Source organism: Rhinolophus sinicus, chromosome 12, assembly GCF_057876585.1.
Source record: "Rhinolophus sinicus isolate RSI-liver-muscle chromosome 12, RSI-T2T, whole genome shotgun sequence".
In the NCBI taxonomy this organism is placed as follows: Eukaryota; Metazoa; Chordata; class Mammalia; order Chiroptera; family Rhinolophidae; genus Rhinolophus; species Rhinolophus sinicus.
The window spans coordinates 45,256,393-45,278,356 of NC_142512.1; the positions used below are offsets into that span (position 1 = coordinate 45,256,393).

Here is a 21,964-nt window from a genome sequence, read left to right on the forward strand (position 1 = left end):
ACAGCCAAATGGATGAATCAGCCCAATCACGAAGTCGAGCCATTGTGTCAACTTCCACACATTGAGTGAGCCTAGGCAGCACCCCACCCCCACCCCAAATCTGACCTGGGAGGGCCTGAAAGACCCCATGCTTCCTGCTCCCCCCAAAGCCCCAAGTGCTCTGGAATGGGACACAAGAGGGAAAGAGCCTCAGACTGTGTTTCCTAAAGCAATCTGAACACGAAATACTCAAATATGAGTATGCTGGTAATACCAATGGAATACCAGGTTTGTGCACACTTGTAGTTTTCTTTTTGGTAATAGAGGAACCAACCTAAAAATGGAATCTGCAGGGCAGTATTCAGTTTTGTTGCTGTTGTTGTTGTTTTCACAGAGTACTTTTTTTACCCTCTCAAACTCTTAGCCTTGGGTTGCTCTGGGCCTCGCGGGATGAATGCGGGACTGGCCCTCCAGCGCTCTTCTCTCCCCCACAGACGGAACATGGCACAGACACCCTCTGTTCTTTTTTTCTCAATGGCCAGCCACTCTTGGCATACTGGATTTCTCCCCCTTAGGAAACATCTGGGAGTTTGAATTCAGGCAAAGAGAAAGCAGAAAGTGGAGTCTGAGCGAGCAGATACTCAGATGGGAAGATGGGCCCTGTCCGACCCAGAAGACATAGGTTAGTGTCTGGAGCAGGACTTGGCATCTTTTCCCAGGGCTTTGAATGGTCAGGTGGGGTGTGCTCAGGACATCACCCAAGGTGGACACAGGGCATCTAAAGAGAAAAACCAGCTTCCCGTTGGAAGACTCACAGGAGATGAATCCCTTTAAGCCCGGGTTTCTCCACATTGGCTCTACTCACATTCTCATATGGATATTTCTTCATTTTGGGGGTTGTCTATACATTGTAAGATGTTTAGCAGTGTCTGGCCTCCACCCATTAAATGCAGTAGTACCCCTCCCCACCCCCTCAAGTTATGACAATCAAAAATGTCTCCAGATATTGCCAAATGTCTCCTGCATTGAGAATCGCTGTGCCAAGCTGTGGAAATCTCATCCAGACCTGAGTTCTTTCACAGGGAAGAATTTGACTGTGTTGCCAATTGTAACAAACCACTTTACCCTTCTGTTTTTAAAATCCAGCGTAAATATACGCCAATAGGTTTTGCTTCGGATGACCTGCCAGCCATTTTTATCGAGCACTTTCAGAATAAGCTGGACCACTATAAACCGTCAAGTGCTGAATCAGAGCAAAGATGTAAAGCTTCCTGACCAGAAACAGCAGTTCATCCGAGGCTCAGCCAGGCCATGGACAGCCATGTGTTTACAGAGAGGTTCCCTCCTCAGCTATACTTTCTCTTTTTGTTCTTATCACTAGGAGAGCACTAAGAGAACAAGGGGGAGGAAAAGAAAATGAAATCGTTCTTTGGATTAGCTGGCACCCATCAGAGGAGGAAGTCATGACAGAAGAGAGGTGTATGTGGTGGGGGTGGGGTGGGTGGGTTGGGTTTGATTCCAGGTCCTCTGGCGACCCAGAGTGCCAAAGTTATGAATGAACAAGGCCTGGGAAGATGCCGCTATCTAAATCAGGAGAACTCAGGAGTCACAGATCATCTTGCATCAATTCCAAGGTTCCAGGGGATGGGAGTAAACTGGGTCTAGTCACGTGTTTAGAGAGGAAGGTACCAAACTGTACCCTGGACTGCTTTCTTTAAACGCTCACCTTTCAGGACCACGTACATGACTGCTTCAGAAGAGACATAAAACAAATTGATTTTCCCATTTCTGGGACGCCAAATCATAAGCCATGACTAGAGCTGCTGTTACTGACTGGGATTTGCAAATAATTGAAAAGGGAATAAGAACTTTAGGAAAATCTCCACTTGCAGATCTAAATCATGAGGACATCATCAGCGTTTTCTCCATTCTCCTAAGAAAGCTGAAGGTTACAGAGATGCAAAGGCTCTCAATGTGGATTCTTTCTGAATGTAATTTTCCTAGTTTTGAGAAGTTGTTGTTTCTAGTTCCTTCCCTAACACGTAGCAAGAATCATGCAACAGTTCGAAAGGGAAAAAACTCAAAGATTAAGAGGTTTGCTTGCCTTAGACTATGAATTAATTGCTGGGACAAGAAGATATTAGCTTAACTACATGTCAGCATAATAGTGGGCTCCGAACAGAACAGCAGACTTGCTTGCCCATGGCCGGGACCCAGCGGGAGCTACTTACTGAGCTGGAAGAGATGCTCCCCCTTCCTCCCCATTTTTAAAGAACCCACCTGCCCACGACAGCCCTTCCTTGCCCACCCAAGGGCCACACACACTCCCGAGGAACACTGAGGTGATCACTCTGCAGCCCCAGATTCCACACGGGTCTTGGGCATTTTGTTGAGAATTACTGAGAAAACTAACTCCCTTGGGAGAAGTGAGGGGTGGGGGTCAAGTCATATAACCTGATCAGGGCAGGGCTGAGACCCAACCCCAGGTTTCCATCAGGGTCACAGTACAAAGAACCACCAGACTGGACTCCAGCCAATATGAATGCAGCAGAAACATAGTAAATTGGCCCCTGAGATGCAAGACTTGAAGAGAAAACTCAGGCTTAGAAGCAAATATCTCAGATATTTGGGGTCTCAGAGTCAAGGGTGGGTAAAGGATTAGGAATGGCTGCAAGGGACCCAGGGAAGTGACTGACTCCCCTCTCCCCACCAACATGTTCAGGGGAAACACTTCTGGACTGACCAAGGCATAAACAGATGACCGAGTTCCAAATGCCAGCACACTGATTCTTTGAATGTTATAATTGGAAGGCAACTTAAGATCGTTCTTTCAACCATCTCCTTTGACAGATAAAAAAGCTGCCCTTAGTCAAATTCACAGACACACAAAGTAGCATGGTTGTTGCCAGGGGTTGGGGAGAGTAGGGAGTTACTGGTTAATGGGTACGAAGTTTCAGTTTGGGAAGATGAAAAACTAGAGATGGACGGTGGTGATGGCTGTACCATATTGTGAATGTACTGAATGCCCCCGAAATGTATACTTACAAGTGGTTAAAATGGCAAGTGTCGGGTAGATTTTATCACAGTTGAAGGGGGAAAAAAAAGCTAAAGTCAGGATTACAAAGACCTGGTGCCTCCACAGCCTACAAACCCCCTCCCCCGTCGACAATCCTTAGCCAGCAGCCCAACACTCTGACTCTCTCCTGGCACCTGGTCCTACCCAGAGCCCCGCCCCAGGGCTGCTCCTTGGAGGCAGGCCTGCCCCATGCCCTTTTGCTTATCTAGAGGAGCAGTTTTCCTTTGTATCACTCAGGGGAAAAAGGGGGTTTAAGAGCCAGAACTACGCCCTGCGAGCCATTTCCCAAAATAGCCAGCCCTGAAGTGCAGCTGGCTGGAAGAAGCTGGGAACTGAGAAATCAAGATGGGGAAGAATACAAAATTAAGAAGGAAAGGTTAGATACGACTCAGCTCTGCACTCGGCCTGCTCACTGACCTGTCCAGGGACCCAGCTCCCCTCGAAGGCCCTTATTTTATCGTGGGTCAGCCCTCCCCTTCACAGGTACATGTACGTACACATGCGCGCGCGCGCACGCACACACACACAGGAGTTTCTGGATTATCTCTGCTGGCCAACACTGAGCGATCTGGTACAATCAGAAGGAAGCTGAGAGCATCCAGAAGATGGTTCTAAAAGTGTGGCCCCCAGGCCAGCAGTAGTAGCAGCGTGTGGGAATTTACTAGAAATGCAAATTCTCTCATCCCCACCGCAGACCTACTGAATTGAAAACGCAGGAGGCGGTGCCAAGCCATCTGTGTTTCAACAAACGTGGAGAACCCTTGATCTGCATTTAATCTCATGTCCCTCCTTTCACAGAGAAGGCAGACGAGGACCCCACAGGTTCCATGACTCCCCCTGGGTCACCCAGACCACAGCAGACTGTTACTCTCAACTTCTGAAGTAGGCAGAGCCGAATCCTCTAATTAAGCTGATGATAATGTGGAAACCAAACAAAGAAAACTGGAAAATGGAGAAGCACGCAGTCAACTGGTTTGGCAACCCAGAGAAGGCTAGTCAAGAGCACGCTGTGCAGCCAGGCTCCCCCCATGCAAATCCCTGCTCTGCCACTGCTGGCCTTGGGACCAGGACGAGGTATTAAATCCCTGAGCCCATTTCCCCACCTGTAGAGCGGGAGGAATAACACAGTTTCCAGCAGCCCTACGATGATTCTGCGGATGAAATGAGTGTAGGACAGTTAGGGGACAAGAACGAAAAGAAGAATCAAGCCAGGCCTGCAGCCTCCTGCCTGGAGGAGCAGCTGTGCTGGAAACGCTCAGGAACTCTCTTGGCTTCCAGGATGGAAACCTCCTAGGAAGCGGCTGCGCTGGCTTTCACAGAAGCACCATGGTTTTGGCTCTAAGACCCAGCGCTCGCTCCTCCCTCAACCCACCAGGCTGTGCCCACCAGGCTGGGGGAGTCAGGGGCCCCTCACTCACCAGGGTCAGCTTTCCGGATTTCACTGTACACTGTCTCTGTGCCCTTCGTTCTCAGACCTGGAAAGGGACCAGGCATAGGTCAGTAGCTGCCTCTGGTCACCAGGGCAGCCCACTGCCAACGCAAGAAAACATCTGAGGCTCCCCAGGTAAGTCGGCACCCCGCTACCTGCCCCCATAAGTGCCATCCCCAGGAGATCCTGGAGACCTTGTCACCACTAAGCCTGGGCCATTTCTTGGCTTTAGAAGATTCTGGTCTAACCAGCGTCACTCTGCCTGGAAGTACGAGGTCAACAGGTTACCTTGGGAACCCTGGACCTGAGGGGTCGCAGGTGGAGAGGGCCCCAACACAGGCCTGCAGCCTCCAGCTCAGTGGCCCCACCCTCTTTCCCTGCCACGGTGTCCCTGTGTCTAGCTGCTCTGTCAGCCCCTCCCAGGAGGCTGTGGTCTCCTAGTCTCCCAAGATCTGGGTTACAACCTGAGCATTGTCTGTGACTAAGGATCAGCTGGGACTGAGAACCACGTACAAGTGTAGAAGCTGAGCTAGTTGATGTCACAGGCCAACACCTGGGCCTCACCGCAGATTCTGACAGAATTGGGTCTGATTGAATTGGCCTGGCTTTGGTGGTTTTTTAAGAGCTCCCTAGGGGATTCTAATATACAGATGGTCGAGATTCTGTGGTCTGGATCCTTTAGAAACAGCCGAAGCAGCAGACGAGGTGAACAGTCCAGGGAGTGGATTCCCCCCAGAGAAGACATGAGGATTTGGGAGACAAAGAGCTTGTCATGCAGGGACTCAGGTCCTGCTCCCCACACAAAAACGCAGGACATGGTGAGGCCAAAAGGGAACACCCAAGGAGCCATAGATAGGGGAGTCATACCATTATATTCTCGCTGGCGGCTGGGTTGGAGACACAGGAAACAGGAGTCACATGATCCGCAACCTGCCGTCCACTTCTCTGCCAGCCAACCAACCAACCAACCTCACTTGCTAACTGCAATCTGCTCTTGCTAACTTAGCCACAGCAGTTATACCAGTGGCCAATGGCTAACTGGTTACAGCTAATGGCCAACTACTCACAGCTGATGGCCATCTACTACCCAAGCCAGCACCTTTCCATGTGAGGCCAAGAGCCTAGAAACTGCTCTCTGGGACTCTGTCCCCACAGAGGTCCTGTATGGCCATCAGTTTATGTATATGCACAGTTGTATACGCACACATATACTCATACTCATGGCACATCTACATGCATCGTACACACATATATGGTACGTACACACACAGTATGCACATAGAGACATGCACACCCGTGTGCGCACTCACCCACAAACCCTCAGGAAACAGGGTGGAACACAGTCACTTCCCTGGCTCCTTTCACCTGCACAGAGGACCAGGAAGCCTCATTAGTGACAGTCAGCTGATGCCATGTTGCCAGTATTCTTCCCCTACAGATTGGGAAACGGAGCCCCAGACAGGATAAAATGCTTCCTGCTGCCACCATCAGCACCATGTAGATGTGGCAGATGGCTGGGGCACACCCATGGCTTCTGACTGCACTGAGATACCCTCAACTCACCATGCTCCAGGGATACCCCCCTCTCTTGCCCCTGACCCTGTACAAACTCCTCCACTACCTACACGGCCCTTTCTCTTTGCCCCATTCTTCTTCATCCTCCAAGCCCCAGGTCAAGCTTTGGTTCTGCACTTGAATGCACACACCCTCACACACCTAATACTCCCTCATGCACTCACCCCTTCCCTGTACCCCGGGCAGTTACGTAGGCCTCCTGTGCTCTCACAGCACTCCGAGGACACCTGCTCATGACACACTGACATTATTTGTCCCCATAACTGTCTCTCCAGTGGACCCAGAGCTCCTCCAGGGCAGCGCCTGAGGTTTTGTGCATCTCCCAACCCCAAGTCCTACACAGCTACCTGGAGGCACCTGCAAAGGTTTGATGTGACAGTGAAGGCACCAGTCAATGTCTCTTTATGTGTTTCTGCCTCAGACCCATGACCTTCAGGAAGGTCTTGGCATAATCACCCCAATCCTTGAGGTTTTTGCTTTTAGGATTAAAATCCCGGTTATTCATTGTACACTGAATGGTGGGGGCTGTTGTGTGAGAAACTGAATGCCAGGAGAAAGCCTTGGGGGTGGTTCAAATCACAACAGCTGAACTTGGGGTGGCCAGGGCCTTGCAGAGGGCATTGTAGTGACTCCCCCAGGGCACAGAACATTCAGTAGGACGGCTGAGATATCCGATGGGAGGAACATCTGCCTTTTTCTAAGAGGACAGCAGAGATGCCCATACCACTCTCCCTCCATGACACAGATCTGGGAGTGTAGAGGGAAGTTCCAGGGACCTCCTTATCTGCTGGGGGAGTCTACCACATCCTCAAGGGATGCCCCACTCAATGTCAGGCCTGGCAAGTCACTCATTGAGTATGACCCTATTGCCTACTGTGTGCCAGGCACCGCGAAAAAGGAAAAGGTGAATTGGACCTGGTCCCAAATTTCGGGAGCTTCAGGCTGTGTGGCAGATGGGTGCAAAAATAGTGCTGTAGGACACTGGGTGCACCGGGGTCTCTGCTAGCTCATCCTCTGACCTAGCCCCACATGGAAATGGGGGAAAGCAGGGGTGGAGAAATGGAGTGTGGGGGCCGGGAGGCCAAGCTGGGGGCCTGATGCCCCAGGCGCATCGGGGGTGGCCAGTAGACTTCTCTGGTCACCTTGGGAATTCTCTAACACCCTCTGGACCTGAGAGCTGCACTCAACTCCCTTTCACATCATAACGGCGTATCAGCCTGGGCAGTAAGGTGGCTGCCACTTCTTGGTTGAATTGCAAAGCTACAGCTGCCCAGTGGTTTCTCCTGCTGCCCCCCCACCCCCGTTCTGCCCAGCTCAGTGATGGGTGGGGAGCTGCCAGTTCATCACTATCCCCTCCCCTCACTGCTCCCCAGCAGCGGCTGCCTGCTAATGACTAAACCAGCCAACAGGCTATTTGTCTCTGCTGTCAGAGGTATTTCCGGATGGAGCTTTATTTTGGCTTGTTTTTCTCTATTAACAGAGATGGTTTCAACATCATGGGGTTTTCCCAGCAATTAGCCTCAGAGCAAACATGCAGCAAACTGGGGTTCCTTCCTGCCCCTCCTCCACCCCCAAGGGACCACTTGGTCCACTGCCAGCCAGGGTTAGAAATGGACATGGTCCCCATCTCCTCCTCCATCCCAACTGTGGAAGAGGGAGGCCTTGAGGACAGGGAACTGGGTTGGCAAGACCAGGTCAAGTTTACTCACCATTAGCTTTGCACCCACAAAGCCCTTTCCTCACCTGGCAACGACCCACTCAAGAAAAAGCAAGGGGACAGCATCATAGGCCAGGCCTGCCCTCCCCCACTGTCCTTAGCTGCCAAAGAGGCTGGGTCCAGAAAAGTCAGTGTGAGTCCTCTAGCTCTACTGAGGTACCCACTGCTGACATAGCACCTTTGTACAGCCCGACAGCTGCACAGCTTGGCAAGAAAAGAGCCCCTGCCTCACCCCGTCCTAGTTCTCTTTTTCCTTCAACATCGCCCGTCCCCGACCCTCAAGCCAGAATTACACCAGATCCACTAACATGGAAACAATCCCTAAGGAACCCTTTTCGAAGCACAAAACCCTGCTTCCTTCTTCCTTCCTCAGCGTCCTTACATCCTCAGCCTTCTAGCCATCAGGCACCGCCCTCATAATCCCACCTAGCCCTGGCCCTCCTGGCAGCAGAGTAAGTGCAGGACCTGGCCCTCTGTGGGGAGTATCAGAACCGCAAGGCCAGAGCCCAGGGCAATCACTGTCAGCTTGAGCGCTCACCTTCTTTGTCCCCTTCAGGCTGCAGCTTAAATGTCACCCCTCAAACAGGCCTCCTGGGACCACTCAAGTCAGGTGTCACCTTTCATGCCTTCTCATTGCAGCCCCTTCTCCCCCTTCCAAGAATTTACTGTAACCTGAAACAGTTTATTCTTTGGTTCCTTGTTTTCCCAGCTCCTTCATACGTTATATATACCTCCATGGGAGGGACCACATGTGCACCTTTGCTGCTGGCCCATCCTTCATTTGTTAACTCAATAAGCGAATTACTTGACAATGAAATGAAGAAAACTTCAGGCCTGCTATGGCCCCCGCCCCTCCCAGGTCCAGTGCAGACTTAGAAGTGCGATGCCCTGTGCAGTCCTGCAGACTGGGCGGCATTAACACTAAGGGCCACTCGGCCTGCAGACTATAGGAAGGGCAGCCCAGTTGAGCAGCTCACAGCCGAGGGGCTGTATGGGACAGCGCCACTAGGTTGGTTCTCTGCCCACACCTTCTGACAATGGTACCTGAACCTAAGGGGAAAAGGAAGCAACCCAAAACTCCTCCCAGATCGTAGAGCAAGAGGTGACAGGAGAGCGCCATCACCACTTGGCTCTGGCTGATGCTACACAGGGTTGGTTTGGAAAACAGCCCCAGGCCTGCCTGGCCGAGTGAACACCACCTGGCCTTAGCCTCAGCAGGAAGACGGATGCATGGCAATAGCCCTAAGAGTGTCCCGGTAGCTGAGATTGGTGTTCTAGTGTTTGCTGTGGACTGGCCCACTCTGAGCCAGGCTCCCCAGCACAGAACCCGAGCTAGGGACCTCCAGGCCAGCCCCCAAGAGGACCATGCACATAAAAACAAAACTGGACGCTAAAGCCAGCACCACTATTACACAGAAAGGGATTCTGTGCATCCAAAAGCCTTTGTCCAAGTTTTCCTTTAAATAGCAAAGCCCTCACTACCTTTAAACATGCATTTCATTTATACAAGCTCAGGCTACCAGCAGCTTTTTAAGGAAGATGCTGGGTTTGGGCAAGGAGCATACCTCTGAAAGAAAGCCCAAACACCCAGGAGTGAGGCTGACCTCAAAAAGTCTCTCAATAAACACATTTCTTAGCACTTAGTAATTGCTCAATAAAGTGCACCCATTATTAGTATGATAAATAATGGTTAATGAAATTTTACACCTTAAAGCCTGGGCAGCATTCTTTGTTCCTGCCTGGGACATGTCCAACAGGTCTGTCTGCTGACCACCTTCCGTCTGAGTGACTGAGGGTGACTAGGCTCTTGTTCCTGGGTCACAACCCACCCCACCCTGCATGTCTATACCCAGAAAGAGAGCAAAGTGTGGAGAACCATTTGAGTGATGGCATTTACCTTCGTGAGGCTCACATGAGGTCACTTCCACTTCTGTGTACTCCAAGGTCATAGGCTCTGCTCAAAGGAACCATAGCACCCTGTGGTTAGACAGAATCTCCTGGGGGGGGCAGGGAGCTCACACCACATTAGAGATTTCCATTCAAATGATTAAAGTATTCCGTATTTTCAGGGGGGAGCCAGCACAGGTGTAACTCCATTCTAAGTGGGCAAGAGACCTCAGTCTGGGCAAGGCAATGATGATTCTGTACTCCCCAGGCTATAGAAGGACCCTCCTGCCTGGGTCCCTCTTGTTTCTGCAGTGGGAGGATTGGTAAAAATCTTAAGTCGATACAGAAAACAGCCAGTATCAGCCCCCACAGTTAACTCTAGAAGCCTCCATGGCCACAGGCATAGAAAGCCATCTCCAAGATGGAGAGGATCTCAGGAAATAGGGAATAGCATCCCCAGCCTAAAAAAATGCTCTCAGATTGTGAGGCATACACATAGAAAAACAAGTTAATGAAAGTGGTCAGGGTGCCACAGTGAAATCTAGTAAACTAAGTTTGTCTTCAACTCAATGTAACATTATTGTTTTATTTTTGAAGCCCCAAAGAATCAGGGTTTCTCACCAGCAACTAAAACAGTGATTCTGCAGTCAAGGTGTTTACAGAATCCATGTAGTTCTTCAGAGTTTTAGTTCCCATGATAGCAGCCCCAAGGGGAAAGGAATTTTGAAAAATGATTTAGCCCAATCCTTTTGTGCATTAGGCAGAAGCAAGCAATCTATTTATTCATTGTCTTAAAAAATTAGCAGCACTGCTATTTTATTTTAAAGTGTACTTTTAATTTTTATTACGTACTTAGTAGATGCAAAAAAATACTTGTAAGTTACACATAAAACGTAAATATAAAAATACACATATAAAACATAAATAATTTAATAAATAACAGTGTATACCATCACTTTTTTAAGAAAAAGGAATTTTCATTACTTTTGAAGTACGCTGTGTGCTTCTCCACCACCCCAGATCCTTAATATTTCTTTTTCCTGCTTTATTGAGATATAATTGACATGAAACACATGTAAGTTTCACTGATGATTTGCAGTGATGCTATTTTGAAAAAACACCTCCTCTTCTACTGCCCAAGAGAAAGGAGATTCTCCTACCTTATTCAGTAGCCCATTCTGATTTAGGAAGTTCCTTTTTGGGTACAACCCAGTTCTTTCCTACTGGATTTTAGATTACTTTCCTATTTCGACACTAGATAGCATCCTTGGAGAAAGCAACCAGCTATCTTCATTTTACTATCAGCCAGTGACAGGATCGTTAAGAGACGTGGGGAAAATATCCACAGGTCTTAACAGTTTTAGTTTTTTTCCTAGGGGTCTTTTTTAATATAAAGGTTTCTAATTACAAAACACCAAATTAGATAATTACCTTTATTTTCATTCATTGGTTTCATCGCATGGTTTCCAATGTCTTCATCGTAACCTAGTTGAAAAATAACAATTTGTATGCGTGACAATGGAAATTCTAGTTTTCTATGTAATTTAAAATAAAATTCAGTGCCACTAACAAAGGAAGTCACCATGTAGTTGGCAACCAGCAGTGTATCTGGGTTCTGGATTCCTTCCTGGTCCTCTGTGGCCCCATCCAACCCACCGTGTGGTCTCTTTCTAACATCAGTGAGATGTCACCATCCCACAGGAGAAACACTTCTATTTATGAATTGTTCAAGATTCCAGATTGTTCAGTTTGAACAAGTTCACTAGAAATTAAACTTAATTGTAGAAGAGATGGCCCTGTAACCACACCACGAAGGATGCTAGTGAACGAACCCTCTCCAACTGGGGCACCAGAGCCATGAGACCATGGTTTAAAGAAACTGCAGTACCTCTAGGCTTCCCTCAGTGGGCAGAAATTTTTAAACCTTTTTTATCAAGTTGTTCTTTACTAAAAAGAATGCTTATAAATGTTATAAGTACTATTCCTGAAGAATGCCTGGTTTCCATTATGTATTTGAACTAATTACTATTGTGATTATTAAAATAGGTCTATAAACTGAAGTAATCCATGGAGAGAATATAAGAATTGGACTGTTTCTTGCATTTTGTAATTTTAGGGGGAAATCCTATTTCTCTTAGACCTACTGGGATTAAGGATTCCTGGGATGGGCTACCCATCCTACAGAGCTGACTCTCAAGCTTGCGATAAGACTCATAACCAGGTGGCCCTATATTGTTTCATTAAAAAAAAAATGCCTCTACTAACAGATAAATATTGAAATTGGTTTCCTGTTGTGGCAAGGTTGAAACTAAACTGTCTTGTGCTTGTAATAAATAATTCCATCTGAAAAGATGTTTCCAAACAACATAATTTGGTATCTGGTCTCTCTCTTACAAATGGAGAAAGATTACACCTCGGCAATATTCAAAGACTTCAAAGATAACCCAGGAGGGGTGTCTGCAACATTACAATTATTGTCCAGCTTTCATTCCCAGGGGATATTTAGAAAGTGGTGAAATTAGAGTAACATGTTCTGCCTTTCTTCTTAAGTTTTTGTTTTGCTTACCAGCTCACCATCCGATGGCTGATGAGGTTAAGTGCCCCTACTTGAAGGCAAGCTTCCCTACCAACATTAACCCCACCACCTACAGATTCTGCTTCTAAAAAGGGTAATGGAATGGTAGCAAGTTGGGAAAACCTCTTAGCAACTGCAGGAAATCATGACTGTACCGTAAGGACTGTTGGCTTCAGTATTGAAATTTGACATCTTCTCATTGTTGGAGGTCAGAAGTGGTACTGCCGGCCTTAAAATGAAATTTGAAAAAGAAAAAGAAAAAAGAAAAAAAAAAATTAAAAAAAAAAAAAAATATATATATATATATATATAAAACTTTTTTTTGGCTCTAACTCCAAACTAACAAAATAATCAAGGAGAGATCATGAGAAAACCAGAAAGAGATTTCTGAAGTGAGGAAAACTTGACTCTCTCGTTTGGAAAACTAATCTTTTTTTTTTTTAGTTCTAAGATTATTTAACAAATACTTTTTTGCTGTTAAAATAAGTGTCGGGGCCAAAGGGCATATGAACAACAGAGGTCCTTTCTCAGGTGAATTCCAACCCCTCAAATTCCTCGTTCTGTGCCACACAGCTATCATTCTCATACTTTTAGATTTTGGATTTCAAGAACAGTAAAAATAGTACAACCATTTTTTAAGGCCAACTCTATTTTGCCAAGTAAGTAAATTTTTAAAATTCCATCTACTACCATTATAATTTCCTAAGGAAAAGGGGATTTCACAGGTAACAGTATAGGAAGGACATGATCTCAGAAGAAAGCCATTTCTTACCATGAAAGACAGTTGACAATCTTCCACTGAGACAAATACACACACACACACACACACACACACACACACACACACACACCCTACGCTACTCACACCCTTATTACTGAGTTTTCCAAGAACCACTGAAAACTCCCCAATGACCAGAATCCCCCTCTAGAAAATTCTATCCATGTCCACAGAGCAGCTTCCTCTCTTCCAAGGACACACACTGACCTGGACATCTCCACTGGCATCTGCTTGGCTTTAAAAGAGAAAGAGAAAAAAAGAATCATTAAAAATCAATAAAAAGTACCCACACCCATAACAGATAGGAACACTCATTTCAACCATATTTGACTTTCTTGAAGATTGACTACCCATAAAAAGAGAAAAGAAAGTCAAATATATTTCTGCTTTGAGAAAAAAGAAAGAAAAAAAATAAGCAATACAAACAGAGAAGCTCTTCTCTTGGTCTTAGATTGAGAGATTTCACATAATTTCCTCCAGAAACATGACATTTTGTTGTTTTATCCAGGAGTGATTTTCCTTAGTGGAATGTGACAGAAACGAAAGCAACAGTACAGGACCCAGGTTAGTCAGATAAAAGAGCAACTATCTCTTTGACTCAACCATTCCAAAAAGTCAAGACTAAATCAGTCCCTGGGCTTGGACTGAAACCAAGTCTGTCCTCTAACCATGTCTGTTCTGCCTCAGGAAGGGATTTGTTCTGGAGCCTGCCTTCTCAGAGGGGTTGCAGCTTTCCTCTCTAGAAAAATCTCAGGGTCCTTCCTTATCTCATTTGCCCCCCCCCATCCCACAAAGCAGCACTGGGGGCACCTGCTTTATCCCACAAAAGTCTTTGCAGAATTTACTGATGCTGTGCCTTTTTCCTTGAGTCCAGGCTAGCTGACTCTGGTTCCTGAGTGTTAGTGGGTGATTATGGCTTCCTTTCCATGTATGACTAACCTCAAGCACAGGATAGAAATCGTGGCACAACAGGCAGATTAATTGGGAGGCATTTAGTGTGTGTGTGTATGTGTGTGTGTGTGTGGGGGGGTTGTCCCCATAACTCTCACCCCCTACTCAACCAACTGCAGTATTTAGTGTGGCCAAATCCACAGAAATGGCCTCTTCTGACCAGACATAGAAGGAACTTCCCTCTGAAATGGTCATTTCCATGTTGCCCAACTAGGAAACCAATCACTTTCATTTTTGCCTAAATAAATCCAGGGGCAATAAAAGTACCAGAGCCAAGATCTTTGTTTATCCAGATGATACCCCAAGGAGAAAAACAACTGTCATCAGTTACATCTCCTCAGTTCCCACCGGGGCAGAGCAAACCCCCCATGAAGCTGAAGCCCTTCACACCCGTGGCCAGTTTCCTGGTGAGGGCAACCTCTCAGAATGGAAAGAACATGCTCACCCTTGGCTTTCTTCAAAAAATAGCATCTGGCCCCAAGTACCAAGATGGCAATTATTACTCCGATGACCACCACTGCAATAAGTCCTTTCTTCCACGGGGCAAGAAAGACTGGAAAGAGGAAAAATTAAAATAGGTAGGTTTTCTCTGCCAGCAAGAAACGATATCAGCTTTAAGGAACAAATAAGACTGATTTTTTGGTTCTTGTAACTGCCTGATGTTTTTGTTCTGTCACACTGAGCATTTCCCTTCGAGACCGTGTGTTCATAGTTGGTGCAGAAATGGTAGTTCTTGCGACAGAGCCAGCCATGGTCTTAAAGACCCATAGGACTGAAGTAGATTGCTTTCTGGGTCTGTTTGGTCCTCCTCCTTCTCTAGGAAACCACCTTCTACCCACATGCGTGGGCTTCTCTAACCACGTCTGTTCGGCATGACCCAATCCCCATGGCTACAGGTGGTCCACAGGGGCCCGTTTGACCCAAAATGGGCCACCTGGTATCTCTCCACCAAGAATTTGGAATTACAACTCTGTGAAATACTTCCAATAATAATAATAATAATAATTATTATTATAACCACTTCCTCTTTTGTATTTCATTTGAGTGCGTTTTGGTCACTTGTAACCAAAGAGGCTGGATCCAGGATGTTGGTCTCTTAACCCTCAGTAAGAAGTGCTAAACTCCCACCCATTTCCTCTTCCAAGTGTGAGCTTTCTGGTCTCAACACTACATCTCTCTGTTGAGGCCCTGACTCACCTCTGACTGTCAATATGTTGCTTTGGGGGACATTTTTGGCAGAGTTGGCTCTGTTGGAGGCCGTGCAGTAATACTGCCCCTCATGCTCCTTGCTAGCTTGTGTCTTGAACCAAAAGGCCTTGGTTTCACTCGAGATGTTTTGGTAGAAAGGCCTGACCTCCTTTTCTCTGTAAAACTTGTAGGTAATGGGACCAGATGCGTTGTTCACAGAGCATCGAAGCACAATATCATTGCCGGACTCCACCATCTTATTCTGCAGGATTGAGAGCGTGACATTCTCCACCGGGGCTGAAAAGCAGGAAAAGGATTAGCACTGGGTAAAGAGAAGGGGAAGTGAAGGCACATGACACAGCTACTGCTCGTGGCCAGCCTCCTTTTGGGCTATGACTCAGACTTGGATTTTGACCTTCATCCAACCACCTCTCTTATCCCATTGTTCAGTTCCTCTTCTGATTAGCCCACCAGGGCAGCATAGGACGCCTTGCGTCCTCACGTGTTGATTCAACACAGGATGCTAGGACACCCCCCTTTACTTACCACCTAAGTATTACTGACCACCCAGCTTGACTGTACCATTAACTTATGTGTTCTGTTGAGGTCTAGTCTGTGAGTGAATGTGTGTGTATGTGTGTGTTTCTTTCCTTCTGCTTACTAAGACTCATGGCACTTCCAGATCTTACGAATAAATAACCTTGACGCATGACCTTCCTGTTTTTCTTCTTTTTCCTTTTTGAGTGGTCCAAACCTATTGCTTTTACATTCTCATTTCCCACTTCCTTGTTACCCCTTAAATCTGACGTTCATCCCTCTGCTTCTGAAACTGTACTCTATCTCTGGTTTTGAAGAAACTCCAAAGGTCACCTAACCTCCCAAACTCATCGCTGAGTCCCCAACAGATTAAATTCAGTTCTTCCAATCTCCCCATCCTTGGCTTCCCTACAGCTCCCAACTGTCACTCAGCCCTTCTTTTGAACTCGGCTTCCTCTGGGCTACTGTGATGGCTCACAACCCAGATGGTCTTACCCCCTTCCCTGCAACTCTCTTTTTATTCACCACGTTTTCATCCCATTGCCTCCTACATATGGACTTTCTGCAAAATTCAGTCCTCAGATTTTCATCTCCATTCTCCTCTTTGGTGATTTCACCTACATCACAGTTTCTCTTTGTGCATTTAACACATAGCATGTAAAGCCTACATACATCTCTCTGTTCCAGATTATGCCCCTGAATTCCAAGTCTGGATTTTACCCTGGGCATTTTCCCTTGGGAGCCCCACCAGCCTCTCATTCCCAGCAGATCCAAGCAGAACTTAGTTTTCTCTTATATCCCCTTTTCCTGGGTCCACGTTCAACCATCAACATTTTGATCCTAAATTATCTTTCCACGTAGACCTTCCTATTCGTGTGAGAACAGACTGGTCAGCAGACTGGCATCGGGAGTGCAGTGGGTGGCCAGACCATGGAGCTGCTGGTCTGGTGAAAGGAGCATCAGGCCTGGGCTGGGCTGGTGGAGGTCAACCACAAGGGCAGACTCTTGGAAGGTGCAGCTTGAGCCGACAGCCTGCCTCCATGTGAAGCACAAGGTGGGGTCAGGAGCCTGACCACCTTGCCTCAGTTCCCAGCCCTACTTGCCCACCAGCTGTCTGCCTTAACCCTTAACTGCCTCATCACAAAACAAGGATAACATTATCATAGGTCTTACCTGGCAATCGTAAGTATTAATGGGAATAATTTACTGCCATGCTTCCCATAGGGGTGGACGCACAGTCAGGGCTCAGTAAATGTTAGCTACTCATATGGACCCAATTTAAACCACCAGTGTCGTAGAGGCTTCTCCATCACTTCGTATGGGAGTAAGAGGTCTGAAGTCACCGCTACCTGGTACAGATATCAGATTAACCTTCCCAAGGCCCCATTCTCATCACAGAAGGCCTCACCTCTTCTGGCTCTTTAGTGCACAGAGGACAAACTCCCAGCTCAGAAGACTGGTATTTGATGCCCTTCACAGTTGGGGTCAGTCATTTTTTCAGTTTCTATCCAATGATTCTCCATGCCTCACCTTCATTTGCAACCACCTGATTTACGGTTTTTTGAACTTCCCCATGGAGACCTTGCTCATGTAGCTGACTGGGCTGGCAGGCCCTCTCGAGCTGTCGCTGCCCACCCGTTACCAAGCCCTGGCTCCTAATCCAGCTCTTCCTACTTAAGCTAGATGGTAACTTCCATGCCCTAAATTCCTATCACCATCACTGTGAGGGTATTTCATGTGACGATAATGTGTTGCCTAGTCATATTTTTCTGTGCTTCTTTACACTGTTATTCAACGATATCACATATTTTCCCATTCTTAGGAGATCCTGTTTCTTGATATGTCACTGAAAACAAAGAATATGTCTCCTCCTCCTCCTCCTCCTCCTCCTCCTCCTCCTCCTCCTCCTCCTCCTTTTTTTGCACGCCCTACAGCCTGACGTAGTTGCTTAACATATATTGATGTGAGCTTGAAAAGTCTGGCTATTCTTAGACTATATATTAGTAGCAGCAGGAATCTCTATCCAACTCAAGATGTCCACATGGCACATGCAGATAAGAAGTTATTAAACAAGAAGAAAGGAGAGGAAGAGGATGAAGCCTTGTAAGCTTTTTATAACAGGATGCAGAACATCTCAGAGATGTAAGCCATGGCACTCCGAAGGCCTTCTGAGAGGCACAGATAGAGGCTCAAGGAAAAACACCGACTGCAGGACAATGGCATGTTTCTCTTGAGTGTGAGAGTCCCGGGCGAATGTTAGCACGACCCTATGAGACTACAGCCTGCAGCTCGGATTGCTGTGGCTTCCACACACGACAGAATTTGTCAGCCAAGGGCCAATTCTAGAAAAGAACTCTGGTCCTTTTATTTCCTCTTGGCGCTTAGTGCCGACTGCCTGTGCCAGTTTTCCTCGGTTGCCGCCCAGCTCCGGGATTAGCTGATGCCATGGGTTTTGGAGACATGTAAAGCCCTGCTGGTTTCCAGGTGCTCAGTGACTCCCTGGAGGATAAGAGCTATGTCAAGAAGTACGTGCCATCACAAACCAATGTGGCAGTATCTGAAGCAGTCTCCGGTTCCACCACCTGCTGAATTGTATCCTGCTCTACGTTGGGATAACCACGGTAAGTCTTATGAAAAGAAAAAGGCCAGCCTGCCTGGAGTGAAGAAAGCTTTGGGCAGGTCTGGCCCCGCTAATGTGGAAAACACTGCAGGAAGTGGAGCTACGGGTAGTAAAGACGATGACATTGATCTCTTTGGATCTGATGAGGAGGAGGAAAGAGAAGAAGCCAAGAGGCTAAGAGAAGAGTGCCTTGCACAGTTGGAGTCAAAGAAAGCCAAGAGACCTGCACTTGTTGTCAAGCCTCCCTTCTTCTTAGATGTGAAACCTTGGGACGACGAGAGAGACGTGGCAAAATGTGAGGAGTGCGTCAGGAGCCTTCAGGCTTGGTCTTGGGGCTCTTCTAAACTAGTTCCGGTGGGTATGGAATTCAAAAGCCTCAAATACAGTGTGTAGTAGAAGATGATAAAGTTGAACATATATGCTGGAGAAGTCGATCACAGCTTTTGAGGACTATGTGCTATCCATGGACATGGCTGCTTTTGACAAGATCTAAAATCCATCATGGATCATTACACTTAAATAAAAGCTTGAAAGCCAGAAAAAAAAAAAAAAAAAGGCAGGGGGGCTTCTAGTCTACAGATAGATCTCAGGGATGACTCTCAGTTCATCCAAAAAGGAGCAAATGCTAAGAGAGCCCAAAAGCACGTTAAAGCTCCCCAAAGTCACCACACTTGACTCATATTTTAGCGCTGCACTTGAAAGGTTCTGAACAGAGAGGACACACCTATAGCCCCCAGATATTTTCTGGCCTCCTTTCTGTGGGCCTTTGTCCTGCTCTGCCACATATCATGTTTGTGGACTTTGCACAAGTACCACCCACTTCCCTGTCCGCACAATCCCTGGACAAGCCCAAACCTTTGAAAATGTGAACTAAAAGCCCCAGGTCCCACATGATTTCTTCCATAGCACAGCAACTCACCTATCACCTTGACCTTCAGATGTTTACTCTCCATTTCAGTGTGGGAATGGCAATTTTTCACAAAACACTGGTATTCTGTGTCGTTTGTTGGGTTATCCTTGAATACTGCGGGCTCATTTGAGGCCACTATAAGAGTGTCCAAAATGTTATTTGCTTTTAAAAGGCGATAAGAAATAGGCGAGGTTCCATTTTCCGATTGGCAACTGACTTTTATGGCCTGTCCTTTTATCACCTCAGACCCGGAGTCATAAAAAATCTGGGGTTTGGAGAGCATTTCTAGAGTGAGAGAAACAATGAGAGAAACAATTTAAAACAAAACATCCAACCCAAGGGGTTCTTTCTCCCAACTCTGGGCTTTGCTTTCTCCGTCATTACTGTAATTTTAAATGCCTGCCTGCCTGCTTTATCTACCTTTACAGGACTCCTTAAAGATTGACAGGTAGGGGTGGCCAGTTAGCTCAGTTGGTTAGAACGTGGTGCTAGTAACACCAAGGTTGCCAGTTCAATCCCCACATGGGCCACTGTGAGCTGCGCCCTTCCTAAAAACTCAGAATAACCAATGAAAACATTTCTCAAAATGGAGGTGAAATAAAGACATTAAAAAAAAAAAAAAGATTGACAGGTAATGTGTGTGTGTGTTGAGAAGGGAAAGCTGTAAACATAAAAGAATGATACAAACTCAAGGATAACATTACATCCCCCTAAATATATATTTATATTTTCATATACCTCACATGTACATACACGTACATCTGTGTGGTTCTTTTGTATTGAGAAAAGACACAAGCATGGAAAAAAACAAAACAAAAAAGTACCCAAACAGAATATATTTGAAAACAAATTCTCAGTGTCTCAGTCTCTCCTGATAACGAAATTGCACGCCTTACAAACAAGAATTCTACTAAGTTGTTATTTAGAAATTAGCTTATTTATAAAGCTTATATAATGAAATGACCTTCTCCTAAAAACAACAGAAAGAATTAAAATGCAATGACCCACATTTGTCTCTTGCATTATTTCTTTTTGAATTAGGTGACTAAAGACTAAAGACACTGAAGACGTGACAATAGGCTAAAATCCTGGTTCAGTTGAGACTAAAATCTTGGCTGGATAAACCACAGCCACAGGTTAAACTGAAGGATCATGACTGAATAATAAGACTGACAGTGACAGCTTGACCAGAGTTCCACATTCATGTAAAACCCTTCCACTCAAACTGTGGTCCAGAGCCCAGCAGCTCCAGTATCCCCAGGGCGCTAGCTAGAGATGCAGAACCTGGCCCCATCCCGACCTGCATTCTATGCGGGCTTTGCATGCACATTCACCTCTGAGAAGCGAGGCTCTAGGTGGTCTCAATACCTACATTCTGTCCACTGAAAGTCCTAGCCCTTCTGCTCAGCCAGGATATGGACTAAACACTGGTGCTTCCATCTTAAAGTTTAGCATTGACTAAGCAGTGTTTCCTCCATGACCGTTTGGGTGGGTGTCTGCTCGAGCAGCCAAAATCTTGCCAATTGGGAGGTCACATCATCAGCATGCAGCCACAATAAAGCCATGAACTTGACTTTTGCCAACAACGTTATCTTCACATTGCCTCTCTCCTGTACGCTAGCAGATATACCCACTTGCTTCTGTTTGCTCTCTCAATTTTACTCCTCTTTCTTTCCCTCAAGCTCTTACCCTGCCTTAGTGTGACCTGCCTTCAGACTAGAGGGTGGCAGCTGGTGATAAATTCCCGTTCTCCCCTTCAATCTCAAGACTCTCTGAGCCAGTGAGGACGTACTCACCACACACTGTTATCTGGACCGTGTTGCTTTTCTTGACCACCTTGCCAATACCTGCGATGCAGGTATACGCCCCACTGTCCCACTTGGAGGCTTTCTTGGTGAAATTTTGAGCCTGCGACACGATCACGCCTTCCTTCTGGATGGTGAAGTTGACTGGAGGCGCTCCTGGGATGGAACACCACAGGTTCAGCCTTTCATCCTGGTCCAGACTTGTGGCGGAAGATTCCAGCTTCGGCTTGGAAAACAGCTCTGAAAAACCAGTGAGTGGGAATGGGGTGAAATATTTCTGGGCACCACTCCCAAAGCCCCCTTACAGAGTCCTCTGGCCCAGCTGCTTTTGGCAGAACCAAATCCCATCGACCTGCAAAAAGTTTTCCTTTGCTTCTCAGATACTTGATGATCACACAATTAGAGAGCTAGGATGCATTCTTTGCCGGGGATTTCAACGGCAGGTTTGTCTCCCTTGTTAATCCAATTTATTTCACAGACATGGATTAGAATAAGGTTTTGCAACTTGTATTAGGTTGGTGCAAAAGTAATTGAGGTTTAAAAGGTTAAATAAAAATCACTGCAAAAACTGCAATTACTTTTGCACCAACGTAATAATGCAGCCAAGCAATGATTCATGCATTCGCCCATTTATTCATTCACTCACACATTTTAGTCCACACGTACTTATTTTTGGCTACTTCTGTGCTGGGCACCTTGCTTGGAGTTGGGGAGACAGAGGAGAAAAAGAAACAGTCCCTGACTTCAAAGTGCTTACAGCTGGCGGTGACTCAGACACAGCGTTTGCAGTAGAGCCCATAGAAGGGAACTGAACCAAGGTTTGGGAATCAGGAAAGGACTCTTGGAGGAAGTCATCCAGGCAAAGAGAAAAAGGGGTGTTGGCAGAGGGAACAGCATATGGAAGACTTGGCAGGAGGTTCAAGCACCTGTAAGTTCA

General features: G+C 46.6%; 1 protein-coding gene and 1 pseudogene across 2 annotated transcripts in view; one reads left to right on the forward strand and one right to left on the reverse strand.

The window, feature by feature from the left end:
* PECAM1 (platelet and endothelial cell adhesion molecule 1) overlaps nucleotides 1-21,964 on the reverse strand; it is a 49,597-nt gene that overhangs the window by 7,933 nt on the left and 19,700 nt on the right. Inside the window, exons 6-14 of one of the 2 annotated variants that reach the window (XM_019732986.3) lie at nucleotides 21,019-21,267; nucleotides 19,232-19,507; nucleotides 15,165-15,452; nucleotides 14,413-14,520; nucleotides 13,224-13,251; nucleotides 12,394-12,467; nucleotides 11,095-11,148; nucleotides 9,674-9,730; nucleotides 4,474-4,530 (exon numbers count right to left, since the gene is read on the reverse strand). In XM_019732986.3, coding sequence (XP_019588545.3) covers nucleotides 4,474-4,530; nucleotides 9,674-9,730; nucleotides 11,095-11,148; nucleotides 12,394-12,467; nucleotides 13,224-13,251; nucleotides 14,413-14,520; nucleotides 15,165-15,452; nucleotides 19,232-19,507; nucleotides 21,019-21,267 — 1,191 coding nt within the window. The remainder of the gene's footprint in view (nucleotides 1-4,473; nucleotides 4,531-9,673; nucleotides 9,731-11,094; nucleotides 11,149-12,393; nucleotides 12,468-13,223; nucleotides 13,252-14,412; nucleotides 14,521-15,164; nucleotides 15,453-19,231; nucleotides 19,508-21,018; nucleotides 21,268-21,964) is intronic. The other variant, XM_019732987.3, reaches the window with a different exon arrangement.
* LOC109448055 (elongation factor 1-beta pseudogene) lies at nucleotides 18,138-18,805 on the forward strand (annotated as a pseudogene).